The sequence below is a fragment of the Limulus polyphemus genome, unplaced genomic scaffold, assembly GCF_000517525.1.
Source record: "Limulus polyphemus unplaced genomic scaffold, Limulus_polyphemus-2.1.2 Scaffold96, whole genome shotgun sequence".
Lineage (NCBI taxonomy): Eukaryota > Metazoa > Arthropoda > Merostomata > Xiphosura > Limulidae > Limulus > Limulus polyphemus.
In genome coordinates this window covers 622340-636555 of record NW_013665706.1, presented here as the reverse complement: position 1 = coordinate 636555, position 14216 = coordinate 622340, and the positions used below count along the sequence as shown (strand labels likewise).

Below are 14216 nucleotides of genomic sequence, written 5' to 3'. Positions count from 1 at the left end.
GACGAACAATTAGGTGTATATTTACTTGTGACCACTCAGTGTATCTCTGAGTATCGTCTCACCACAGTTCCGGCATATTTAACATATCAGTTCTTGTTTCTAAGGGAAGGACTTGGTGGATAAGAGAATGTTGTACCTACCAACAGTCAGGGCGCCATCAATCTTGTGTGGATTTCTTCATATTCACGCCTGTACTTGCAGCTAGTCACTGGAAATATCTCTGCTGGATTGTCGTGTATCATGTAAAGAGTATAACCTGAGTTGCTTAATATCAGTTTTGAAGACTTTAAGCTCTCTGCTTCCACTGCTTATATTATAACTACATTTATTGTTTCGCGTAACCTTTTCGAAGTTTGAATAGAGCTTTTACTGAAACATGAAATTTCGCGTCAGTCTATCGCAGGGAGTAGCTTTCACTAGCCAAACTTTGATTTCTTCACGTTTGTCATGTGGCATTTATGTACAGGAGCCATGAGTGAATTTACCACACTACTTTTGTAACTAGTATGACTACTTTTACTTGTTAGGCTTTGCTGATGTGACATTGTTTGATTGGTTGGGTTATAGCCAATGACAATATAAACTAGCGTTATTGTACGATGATGCTGTTCGTTTTCATATAATAGAGGGAATAAACCTCATAATAAGTGCATTTTATACCGATTTTATTCACTGTTACCATGATTATTTTCAATATTGTGTATCAACCAGCCTGATGAGTTCTGGTATTTGACAAACGGCCTCGACTGCATTGGATATAGCAGATATAGGGTGGTTAACAAATTGTTACAGATTCTTCGTTACTTTCAATCATAAAGCCTTAGAATATATTATTTTCCCTTAGTTAGCTATAAATCTATTTCGGGGATTTTAAAATTTCCGCGTAAAAGATAATTCAAAGCTACTTGTATAATCCTTTATGAACAGAACGCATTGTCTAATAATATTTGAAAAAAGTCACACTAAGGCCTCAATAATTGATAGCAGCCAATAAAGTTAAAAAAAACCAAAACATGCTTATTTTTTTTCTGAAAAAAGTAATAAAACCAAAAAGTTAATAAAATGGACGATTAAATGTTTTATCAAAGGTTTAACAAAAAAAATTAAACATTATATTATTGGAACAATAACCAACGGAAGAATACAGCAATAGTAAAATAGAAATATCGAAGTGTAGCTTTGAAATATTTATCTCTCAATGTTACCGATCTGAATAGTTTTCTTTGATAAATCGACTTGTATTAGATACAGTGTGGTGAACCAAGGTCTTGAAATGTAAATAAGCCAAACTCGGGATCTGCGAAGTTGTAAATGAACTGGCCTATGTGGACTGTGGTGCAGAAAGTCAAAGAAGATGAGACATAGTCCTAATTTATTTAACGTTACTTATATAAACAAACCCTAATGATCAACAAGAAACTAAATAGACGGTTGATCATTTTGATTTGTGGAAAACAACAACAAATTACGAGATTGTCTGGTCCTTCTGAACCTTAATAGAAATCAATCTTTATTTGTTTTACTTCTCCTTGCTAGTCTGCATTACTCATATAATCATATTGTGTAGACACGTCATTGGTTCATAAGAAACAAAGAAATTGTCATTTACTGACCAAAGAAGTCTAGCAAGCCGCCAAAAACAGTGATTTGTCAGAGTGACGAGTAAACTATTGAACCATATATTAAAATATATAAACGTATATAAGCAAAGGTTTTAATGTATGGAAAATTTATTATCACTAAGTTTACAACAGATATATAAAAAGAACCATCAAGTTTAAACTACCCTTTATCTACAGGACGAAATTAGCATAAACTGGTTTAATGTTATTTGAGCAATATCTAAAATACGATCGTGTGTGCTTGTCTCCCATTGTTTAGGTTATGACAATTTAACGTACCTAATTTAACAAGAAACAGTTAATGTTCAATATTTATGAGGCTGCTAGTTGGAGTTAATAGCTGTAGTGCCTTGTTCCTTTTGATAAGCCCCTCAGTGGCACAGTAGTATGTAATTACACTAAATATAATAAAATCGTTATATTATGAGCCTTGAAACCCCAGAAACATTCAAAAAGTTGTTAATATATTTTCCTGATGTTCTAGGAAACGTACATGATTTCTAAAATTAAAAAAAAAGTATTTTAAATCCAGCATTCTGCTTCCTATGCTTTTCAATTACCAAGTTGTCAAGATTGAGAGCCCATAGTTAGCATAAAACCCTGCAAACAATCCTCCAGCGAAAGATGCTGGTCACGGAGCTTTGTCACCGAATATAGCCAAACTGACGTATTAGTCAGCTGTTTTGTCTCTACTATAGTTCCATCGGTACGGACAAACTTGTATTATCAATATTTCTTAAAAACTTATAAAGATAGATACTTGAAGGTATACATTTACAGAATTTGCAGCTTTTCCTAAATAAAGCCTCCTCCTGGTGAGCTTGCAAGTAACTGCCATTAATCAGTCTTTCCAGCATCTCATTTCTTCCTATTATTTCTATAGTTTAAGGAATAGTTTCTGTGTGTGTACTGGTAATCACAAAAATAGCATCATACGTTCTCTAAGAAGTTGTTTCCCCAAAGAAATAAGATGAGTCGAGCAGTTCGTGGTCGTAAAGCTCTCCGTTAATCTCATGTCACCCGTCATACATGCTTCTACTTCAACGTCATTCAGTAACACGAGTACAGGATAAAAATAGAAAAATGTAAAGAAGCGTAAAACTGAAGAACTCTGACGTTTATGTTTGCTTTTTATATTTCTGGATTTCATCTTACGTCTAAAGCAGAGATGGGGGCGTCACTTAATTGCTGGCTTCAAGTAAATTCTGTGAACATTCACCAAGGTTATTAAACAATATTGGCGGTACTGTGTTATTGAGGTAATGATTAAAAAACTCGTATCTCACACATAACTAGTCTTTCTGTTAACTTTCTCAAATCTGGCTATTACTCTTTTGTGCCACTAGTTCATAAAATTCGTATAACCGTGTAAGATTAATCACTGTTGACTTACAGTATGTTATTTTTGTCAAACGTGAGCTATTTAAGACAGTCTGAGTGATATTAGTAAGCTTTTTTGACTGTTTGACAGGATATGAAATACAGGTCATGAAAACTTTTTATTTTCCAGGATAAACTGTTAGATAAACTTGAAGAACAAGAACCCGAACTTGCCAGATCACGTGAAGAAGAAGTGAGTTTTAGAAACTATTATTCTTTTTTCATTGCTGTTGTTATGCTTATTTTCGTTTGATTAAAGAGAGTTAAGTACGTTATATCAAAAAAATTTTGAATATGCAGATCAGCATGTAACATAACCACAACCAATTTAAAGTTACTGTGTATCATAATGTATAAGAGCTATATTTTAGGGGCGTAGCTAGAGGAGAGTTTCGAGGGGAGGGGGTATCGAAAGACCTATCTAATATTTTTATGATATATTTTAGTAAACGTTTGACTTTCAAGTAAATCCCTTAATCTACTTTTGTAGAAGGAAAGGTCCGAATTTTTTGAAAAAAAAGATCCCCTCCTACTACATACACACTCCACGCCCCCCCCCCCCCCCCAGTGGCTTAGCGGTAAGCTTGAGAACTTATATTGCTAAAAACCGGATTTCGATACTCGTGGTGGGCACAGCACTGATAGCTCATTGTGTAAGTTTGTTGGTGATACCTCTGCATTTTGACATTTCTTGGGGTTACATAGGTAATGTAACGCTAACAAAAATTAATCACTTTTGGGAAGGGTATCTAACAGCCAATTCCGACGCATAATATCGATACACCTGGATCATAAAACTTTCTACAGATCGGGAATTTGGAATTTCCAAGATGGCAATATCCTTTATACTTACTGACATTGGAAAACAAAAGAACGTGAACCATTGTGTGTATATATATATGTAAATAATATAGGGCAATTGTATATATATATATATATAATACAGGGCAACTGTATATATGTATATAATATAGGGCAATTGTGTATATATATATATATGTAATATCGAAGTTTTTTTATGCAAAAAGAAAATGCTGTTTCGATTACCAAATTTCAAAACTTTTTGCAGGGGAACATACCTCTGGACCTCTCAAGCTCGACGAACAGTACACGTACGCAATGTTTGGTTCGTGAACACGACTACAGTAATATATACAAATTATATTAAATTATATGTCTTCTCATTTTCAAACTCGCTCCGAAGGGGCCTGATTTAATAATTAAAATTTACTAACGATTACATAGATGTTGTAAGTGGGTTAACGTTAGTTAAGCTTAATTATTTTACCTACTAGGATTTTCAACTCCAGTTAAATCCCCTTGCGAGTAATTAGCCTCTTGATTATAAGAGGCTTACTTTGAAATGATTTAATCCTAACAAGGTTTCTTTATGCACAATTAAAATCTTCCGTCTCATAACATAAAGATCAGCTACTTGAACGTAAGAAGCTTGGTATGGAATTATGTAATCCTTTTTCTATCATGATACCCCATAGTCCAGGAGAAATCCCTCGTGCGTACAAGTAAATTCCTCAGTTAAAGTGATAGTTATAAATAACAAATAATCCAATAACGAAATTAAATACCAAGGCGCGTTTTTCTTCTCTACAGGAACACTCTTCCTTCTTCTCCTAGCTAGATATAACCCATTCGTTATATTTTGCTTATATTAATTGCTTTGTTATAGTAATTCAGTAGGTGGCGCTGAATCATTCGAGTTATGCCAGTGAAAGAAGAACGATATGACTTCAACAGTGAATACTCACAAGCACTGTAAATATAACAAAACGGCGATAGTTTGTAATGAATTATTGTATGTTTATATCTGAAAACCAGTCGTTACAGCTGATAATATAATAATGAAAGTCGACGAGATGAAATTGGACTAAATCATATTGATTAACGTCGGTGCTTTTTCATTCAAAACAACTAAACGTACCCCTTGATAACTTTTGTTGAGCAGTGTTAACAGTTTCGCCATCTTTCTCACTTCCGACTACTTTTGAGCTTTATAGGGTTCTGCATCTATAGTGGTCTCGCACTGGCATCGAAAAGTCACGTGATCTATAGTTTACTCCACCATATTGGACGTCAAGTGCTTACGTTCGTATTAGGCGAAAAATGACAAACTTGCCTTTTAATATCGTGTTATCGGATGATGGTTACAGTTGTTTGGTGTCTCTGCAATAGTGAAAATGCGATAGCGTCCATGAATAAAGATAAAGAGAATTCTGCTAGCCATAAAAACCTATTAAATATTAAAACAAGTTTGCATATTCAAATCAACAAGTCACACTAAGGATGTATAACAGCCCTTTTCAACGTAGTATATTCATACAATCAGATCATAAAGATGTATTCATATCGGGGATTTAGTATTTCCAACACAGGGATATTATTTATAGTTAATGCATTGGAAAACAAAGAAACTGAATCAACTTGGGGCACCAGGACTATCTAGTAAGAAACCTGAAACAAGTCGCTCCTCAGCCGTGGTAAACAAAGTGCGGGGGTCTTGTACAGGTGACAATCTGCAAACACAAAGGTCAGTAGCAAAAACTGTCCACGTATCCCAGGGAACAGTATACAATGTAACAAGACGAATCTCCATCTGGACACGAAATGAACAAGGTATGGGTTCACCATGATAAGGCTTTCAGTCATACTTCCAGTTCAGTGGTGTAAGTGTGCCCCCGCAGCCCTCGCAAATGCAGGAGACCCGAGTCAAGAAGGAGCCCTAATCAACCAGAATAGTAAATATAATTATAGGGAAATAAATGTAGAGTGACCAATTACTTTGTATGGCGGGGGGGGGGGGCATCTTTTGTAGTTACGCCACTAATCCAGTTCAACCGTCGCATACTCCAAGCAACTGGACATAGAAGAAATGATAAGATAATAAATGTAGGGGGCCCAATTACTTTTTATGTGGGGGGCATCTTTTTCAACTGTCGCATACCTAAAACAACTGGAGAAAGAAACGGATATTCATACTATCCAGTACAATGGCATACCGATTAAGTCGCCGGACGAATCGTCTACGGATTTTTATACGATCGGGCTTTTAAAACTGAAGCAGGGAAACCAACGACCTTGTACAATAAATGACCTTTGTAAAATTTGCAGGGAGGAATGGTGTGCTTCGGAAATGACAGCCTTACGACGGAGGCTTTTGCAATGGATACTAGGCTGCAGAGTTATTGTCAAAATGGACTCTCATCAGCTAGAGTATGACTGAATGTGGCGACATGGATTGTAATGACTTTGTAAAGCTCTAAAATATATAACGTACTCAACCTCTGGAGATACATTAAATTATATGTAAGCCATGTATTTGAATACGTTTTGAATATATCGTAAAGTATGATTTCGACTTATTTGAGGCACAAAGTTTACATTTAATAAAATGAAACTGTATTTATTCATATATGCATAAGCTCTTGGAATAAAACGAAAGTTATGTACTAAATTAACAGTTGAATATAACCTACCTGAAAACGTTTTAAATTACGTTTCGTATTTACTAAATTTTCTCACAGTCTCAATCTATGTTTAACAATATTGTGTATGAGCGAAAAACATCAATCCGTAAAGGCATTTTGCATAGTTTGTAATATTCAACTTAGTGTTAAATAGAAAATTATGTTTTTCAGCATTCTTATATTCTGAGTGAGTCGATTATTTCTCTTTGTTTAATATATTATTTAAAAAAATCATTAACTGTAATCAGCTTGTTTGAGTCTTTTCTTCTGCATTTAACCATGTCATAGTTACATAATCCAATACTTGTAATTAATAGGTATCCTTGCTAAAGAGTAAAAGGAAACAATATAGCGATTTTCTGAGGGCCGCAGAATTTTCTTAACACTTTAGCTATCGAGACGTTATTTAAACATAGGATGTATATAAGAGTAATGGTCGATTGTGGCTTCGTTACCCTATCTCAAGGTAGCCTGCAAATATCAGGATAAAAATATGGATTTTTATGATATACAGCTTTTTTCTGTGATATTATGAAGATATAAAAATAATTTAAATACTTTTGATTTTCTGGTTAAGTATAGTAGGTTGAGAAAACACCGACGGACGAAAATTGGTGGATAGGAATCAAAGTAATTGAGTTAATTATCATGATCACAGATAGTATATATATAAAAGACATGTGTACTTGGACGGGAACGTTAGTCTTTATTTTTATCTTGGTTATCAGGTGTTCATTTGAGATAGGGAATTCCATAAGCAAGTGGAACTGAAAGTATTCTGGTCAGACATTGTCTGTACTCAACCGAGAATTCCAGTAAATAACTCGTTCTAAAGGAGTTTTGCTAAATCTTTCTAATCAAAGTTTCCATTGATGTATGAGGATTTTAAGAAATGAAATATTTCCATTCGTGTGAAAATCGGTTTATATTTCATCGTTTTCTCAGAGATATTTGCCCCAGGACCTTACCATATTTTTATAGAAATTTACCGATTATTTATTCAGCAGTGGGTAAGCATGCAGTCACGAACAGCTGACCCATTTAAAAACGTGCTGGTGAGAACACTAGTTTGTTGACAAGTTCTGACTTTAGGAAGCATTATATATAAATAGATATAAGCACACTTATGAAATAGTCCAAAACAGTTTACCAGTACCGAAACTGGCATAACCACGGCTAGAGTTTCATTTAAACTTCGTGGTAATTGCTAGTCATGAAGCCTGATGGCTTCCTAAAGTTACTATTTAAGTTGTTGAAATTCACATGGTCATTGAATTTTTTGATTGTTTCTTTCTTCTTATTATTTTTTATAGAAGTTTTGCCATATTGCTCTTTGAAATCTTAATTCTGGCCGGCTGTAGGCCCTCAATATGTCAAAAATGTTATTGTGCCTGCTATTGATTTTCGTGTTTAACTGGGCAAGGCTAGGCCTAGTGGTTAGCGTGTCCAAACTGTGAAACCGAGTAGTCATACTGTCAGTTAAAACGTGCTACACAATTTGAATCTTTGGATGCTCTACAATTTTTTAGTCGGACGTGAGTAACTCAACAGTTGGCAGTGGGCGCTGTTCTCCTTTTTATCTATCAATTAAATATTATGGACGATTATGCGCACATAACCATTATATAGTTTTGAGCGAAAATTCTCACTACTATTATTGTTTTGTGTTTAACTCCGAAGAACTTGAGCGGTGGTTGCCGGGGTTGTCACCTGTAGGTCTGCTTTGTCATGGTTGTCACTAAACTATTAATTGTTTAAACTTTTTCTTAGTGTTTTACCTAATATTAAATAAAGGATTACACTTTTAAGCACTGACTCGGAAACAAACTCAAAAATGAGGGCTTTGTACTCCAACCATCTCTGTAGTTTTTAACATGCTGGCCTCTATAAAGTTATTTTAGGATTGACCTTTCTGAGTTAGAAGAATTCATGTGCCAACCAGCGTCCTTCAAGTTTTTCAGGATATCTCACATTGTATAACTTTGTCTGAAAATTCTAATTATGTCACTACTTCTACGTGTGCTATAGTTTCTGGAATTGTAGGTCTCTTCTGTAATAAATCTCACATGAAGATCCTTCTGTAAAACTTAAGATGATTTCCACTTACATGATCACTGCGCTACTGCCAAGAATCAAGTTACAAATACTTCTTTAAATGCTCCTAGATTTGCCAGTTTTGGTTTTGTGTAACACGTTTTCTAATGAAAATTCTGATCCTATGTTGTTGTTTTTTCAGTCAAGCCTCGCTTATACGCGTCTGACATCGGTTCAAGATACTGTGCCAAATTATATTAAACCTAAATTCAATATGACTAAAAACACAAACAGCTCAAAGCTGCAATACTCGTACATTTCAAACTCCTACAATTCTAGCGAAACTGATAAAATCCTTCAAAATAAGCATGTTATTACTAGCATATCTCAAATCCGTGTTAATACTCCTTCTCTAATAACCTGCAAATTGAAAAAGTGCCTCAACATATTTATCTCACTTAAGATAAGAAAATAACAACAGATTTCGCCTAACCGTATGATCAAAGTAACGACTGTCAAATAAATAAAGAGTACATATCACCACTGGTTAATCAGTCTATAATGTGTGACTGAAAACCGTGAACATTTTCACGATGCTAGTAAAAAAGAAAGAAAGTATAATCTTATAAAGTTTGTTTTTATTGTTTCTATCGCATAGCACGTGGAGATATAATGATTAAGCATGCTAATCGCAAAGATAAAGTTCCTTTTCAGGTGGTTAACGACCCGTTACCGCAAAAACGTGCACCGCACTTTGGGACCGTGGGTACACAATAAACATAACGGTTAAATCTTACTATTCGATCAGATGAGAGTAGCCTAAGAATTGGCAGTGGATGCTGTTCATTGGCTACCTTCCATCTACTCTATTATATCAAATTAGGGACGTCTATGCGCAGGAACATCTTATGTACTTTTACTCGAAACTGTAAAACCAAAGAACTTTTCCATGTAATAGATGAATCTAAAACCACACTTCTTGGTGGTAACATGAGGCGTTAATCCTACTTTAAATCAACACAAAAACTGGAGAATATTAAACCAACAACGTATTTTTCAAGTAGTAGTTCAACAAATAACAGCTATATGGTTACAAATGTAGTTTTCTTTGGGTTTCAAAACCTCCACATAGTACCAAATATGGTTACAAATGTAGTTTTCTTTGGGTTTCAAAACCTCCACATAGTACCAAATGAAAAGGTAATATTAGTATATAAACGCTAAACATCAGGACATACTCATCTATATATGTATATATATATCCAAATGAAAAGGTAATATTAGTTATAAACGCTAAACATCAGGACATACTCATCTATATATGTATATATATATCCAAATGAAAAGGTAATATTAGTGTATAAACGCTAAACATCAGGACATACTCATCTATATATGTATATATATATATATATATATACAGTGGTATAATAAGATGTGTTTGATATGTGCGAACCCAAAGTATATTAAATGTGTCCACAACACAAGAAATTACGCAACCGAGAGAGGTAGCTATCAGTACGGCCTAATTGTTTGTCTGACAATCAGAATAATAAATATTAGCTAACAAGAGGCCCCCAGTAGTACAGCGGTATGTCTGCGGACTTATACCGCTAGAAACCGGGTTTCGATACCCGTGGTGGGCAGAGCACAGATAGCCCTTTGTGTAGCTTTGTGCTTAATAATAAACAAAAACAACAGGCTAATAAGCAAAACAAACAGGAAAATATACAAAGCGTCTTAACAGTAACTGCCAGCACTGTTAATAATTAAACACTGTCTAGAACATTTTAAACACATTTAGCTATTTTTATTAAGTTTTAGTTAGGTGTACTTGACTTTAAAACCATAGCTGTCTGAGTGCCTTTCTTAATAGACCAATTAGGTCCTTGATAGAACCTTAATTTACCGAGTTATTACGCTTTATCTATAAACTCGATTAGTTGATGAGATGTATTAAGTCAGTTCTTTCTCTTTTACTGAAACGTTTCTTTCTTGTTTTAATCAAGAAAAGATCAAGTTTTGAAGCGATAATTTACAGTTGTATTAAAGATTTAGCATTAGTATTAACATACAATCTCTTAATGAAATTGTAAAAACAGAACGTTGAGAAAAATACAGACAACTTCAGGAGAAAAAGAAACTGTCTTCCTTTTCACTCTCAAATGTATCTAAATACACCCAGCCACCTTTAAAACCTCGAAAAACCTTTCTTGTTTATATACTCTTTATCCTGCACGCACGCACGCGTAATGGATCATCCTTATAGTAAGATGTATAAAAGCAATATATATACTTCTGTGATGTGTATTGAAAACACCTTGGTGCAGTCGTGACATGGTACTTACTTACAGCAGCAGATTAGCTTCGTCAGCAAGCAGTTACCTTCTGTGATGTGTATTGAAAACACCTTGGTGCAGTCCTGATATGGTACTTACTTACAGCAGCAGATTAGCTTCGTCAGCAAGCAGTTGCCTCGAGCTGTTTAACAACTGCGAAATATTTACTTCATCAGTCCAGGAATGGTAAATAGTCTGCAAAGATATTAGTGTACGCAAAAGATTTTGGAGAATAAATTAACATTACTGCAAGTTTTTTGCAAGAACAAAAGATTCGTTCATGAAAACAGAAGACGGCTTTCATATAAAAGTTGTGATGAACTTATCCCTGATACGCAGTGAAAATTCAAGTTCGATCTTTTTAACAGAACTGTCGACATAGCCATTGAATCCGTAAAATACGGGTGTATCGGCAACAAAAGGAATATTGTTCCTTATTCTGTTTCCTGTATAGCTTGTCAGATATTACCTCAGGGACTGTGCTGAAACATTACGTAGATTTCTAAGTCGTTTTATCAGGCGGCTAAACAACTGATGATAATGCAAAGCTACGCAGTTAGATATCTGCAGTCTGTCCACTGCTAGAATTCAACTTAGCGTTTCAAGTCTGCAAACGTACCTCTGACCCACCGTATGAATCATTCTCACATACAATTTACTTTTTATTGTAACAAATTTTTTGTTGACAAGTTTAAGTTGTGCACGTCCACTGTACTATCAATTTTTTTGTTGACAAGTTTAAGCTGTGCATTCCACTGTGCCGTCAATTTTGTATAGTAAGCTTACTCATAGTCAATTTAAATCTTTTTCTGGAGAAGTGAAACTGAGATAAAGCGAAGATGTTTTCTGGAAAGTTACTTTAACAAACCAAGTTATCCATACTTGAGTTATGTCTTATCTTGTAAAGATACTTTAACAAACCAAGTTATCCCCTATTGAGTTATATCTTATCTTGTAAAGATACTTTAACAAACCAAGTTATCCCTTCTTGAGTTATGATTTATCCTGTAAAGCTCAAACTTACGTATTCAAGAAAGGGGTTCGAATCCTGTTTTGTCTCAGTATTCATTTCTTAAGAAACATTCTATCTTCAATGCTAGTATGCCACTCTTATAAAAATATTATCGCCTATTCAACGTATTTATGATAGTTATATACATTCTATGTATCGCTGTAGTAAGTGTATAAAAATTCGGACATAACTCATTCTAATTTTATATTGCAGTGCGCAATCTGTATCACGGCCAAGGCAGTCATGCAGACGTTCCCCTGTGGTCATCGAGTGGTCTGTAGAAAGTGTTTCGTCAAAACCATTCAGATTACTGTCTCTCAACGAGTTTTGCCTCTTCGCTGTGTTGTCTGTCGTACCAAGATTATTCGACTTAGACAAACCAGTCACGACCAGAACACCCCTACACAATTTGATTCTTCACGCTCAAACCGAGATATGAAGATAGAAGATCACAATTTGGATAACTTTACTCCCATTAATACTGTGATGAAAGAACGAGGGGATGTGCCCGTATCTACAGAACTTCCCGACAATTTCCAATCAGCTCCAAAGGATTCTACTCACAAGTACAAGAAAAACCAAAATTTCACAACAACAAACGCACAAATCCCACAGTCTTCCCGTCGAATCCCTCCACTAGTTCTCACATCTTCATCCACACCAGTCATCCGCTCACTTCAACAACCTGTAGTAAAACAAAATAACTCGTGGTGTGCAAATTCTGATCGATTCCTTAACCCAAACTACTTCTTATCCCTTAATGGTTCGTCAATACAGTATAATAAATTACTACCTTCGTCAAAGACAGGTAGAAACCTTCTCGTTACTTCTGTAAGGAAACAACCTCAGATGTCACTGTGTCAGTCCTCAAAACTCTTCCCCATCCCAGAGAACGATGAACAGGAGCAACTGAACGAGAAAGGAAACGTACAAAACCTTGCCCATGAGATCGTTGCTCAAAACAAACAGTTACAAACTTTTCTGACAGTTAAGCAACATCAGAGCAGTCAACAGTTGAAACTCCAGTTTAATGAAGAAATACTTTATGAGAAAAAACACCTGCAGTCAGGAGAATCAAATATTACTCGAAGAATAAGCCCACAGATGGAGTCAGAAGTCAGTCAAAAACATAAACAAAAATCAAAAGCAATTTTAGGTGGAAATTCACAGCGAACCAAGTTATTTTCTTTCAAATATTTTCGTTTTCAAACTCCGTTCAAAGTATTCAGACGAAAACTAAAGGAAGACGAAAGCTTATTAATGCCACAGCAACTGCATGCCTATCACAGATAAGCCAGTTAGTTTGGATACTTCTTTTTTAATCTGATACACAGAAATTGGTGACATCTCTGCAGACGCTTGTCAACAAGATTAATAGTAATCCTCACCAAATATAAGGAACTGGAATGCCCTCATTATTATGTTTTTGTAGATAATATGCCGAGTTTTATACTTTTGTTTCATGTTGAAAGTGCCTTATTTCGAAACAATTCGAAAAAATAAAAATTTCTTCAGTTAATGTTTAGATAGTGAGGTTTATATTGTTTATATTTTAGACTTATTTTTACTCATACCTTAATGTTTTTGTTTTTTTATGCGTATTTAATTTAATTTTACTGATACTTGATTTGAAAGTCTTTAACATTAAAATGATACTTAGCTTCGCCATTTTATAATTTATAATTTTGTGCAGGCTTAAACTTATGATCTTTGCTTTAAACTGATGTGCAGTGAAAATCATTTCATCCTTCATATTGTTACTTATTTGACATTGTAGTCTAAGACGTAATCATCGTCACCTACACATTCTGAAAATGTTGTAATTCATTTGCTTTTTGTTTAAGTCAACTAACACTTGACGTCTTTCGAACGCAAGTACTATATACATAAATTTTTTGATTATAGGCAATCTAATTTCAAGCTTGAAACTTCTATTGAAAGTGTGGCAAAGATGTTTTTAAATCTTTATGTGTTGTCTATAATAGGCTTAGCAACACATGTAAAATTTTATGAAATGTTCAATACAAACACTACTACTTCAATGTTTAATGATGATAGTATTTTTAATTCATAAAAAACATGCTAAATTGTTTAAATATTGTTAAAAAATGTATTTCCTTAAGATAACTCTGAAGGTACGCGATCAATGGCATTGAAGATAAAAATATCATACGTCACAGATCACGTGCCAATCTTCATCATCTGTAACAGGAAATCTGCCATAAACTGAGATCTTAGTTCGCCTCAAAATTTCAGTCTTTCTATTATATATGTATTAGGAACTATACAGGGAAAATGATAGTCTATAATATAGTTAAAATTGTAACTATATTTTAACTTTTACAAT

General features: G+C 34.5%; 1 protein-coding gene across 3 annotated transcripts in view; it reads left to right on the top strand.

The window, feature by feature from the left end:
- The window catches only part of LOC111088470, a 16757-nt gene extending 3304 nt beyond the window's left edge, over positions 1–13453 (top strand). Inside the window, exons 1-4 of one of the 3 annotated variants that reach the window (XM_022398719.1) lie at positions 2815–2881; positions 3133–3195; positions 4072–4114; positions 12083–13453. In XM_022398719.1, the coding sequence (XP_022254427.1) occupies positions 12113–13162 (1050 nt within the window). In that variant the 5' untranslated portion in view covers positions 2815–2881; positions 3133–3195; positions 4072–4114; positions 12083–12112 and the 3' untranslated portion in view covers positions 13163–13453. Of the gene's footprint in view, positions 1–2806; positions 2882–3132; positions 3196–4071; positions 4115–12082 lie in introns of those variants that run through there. The other 2 variants (XM_022398714.1, XM_022398709.1) reach the window with 2 other exon arrangements.
- The last annotated feature ends 763 nt before the right edge of the window (positions 13454–14216 follow it).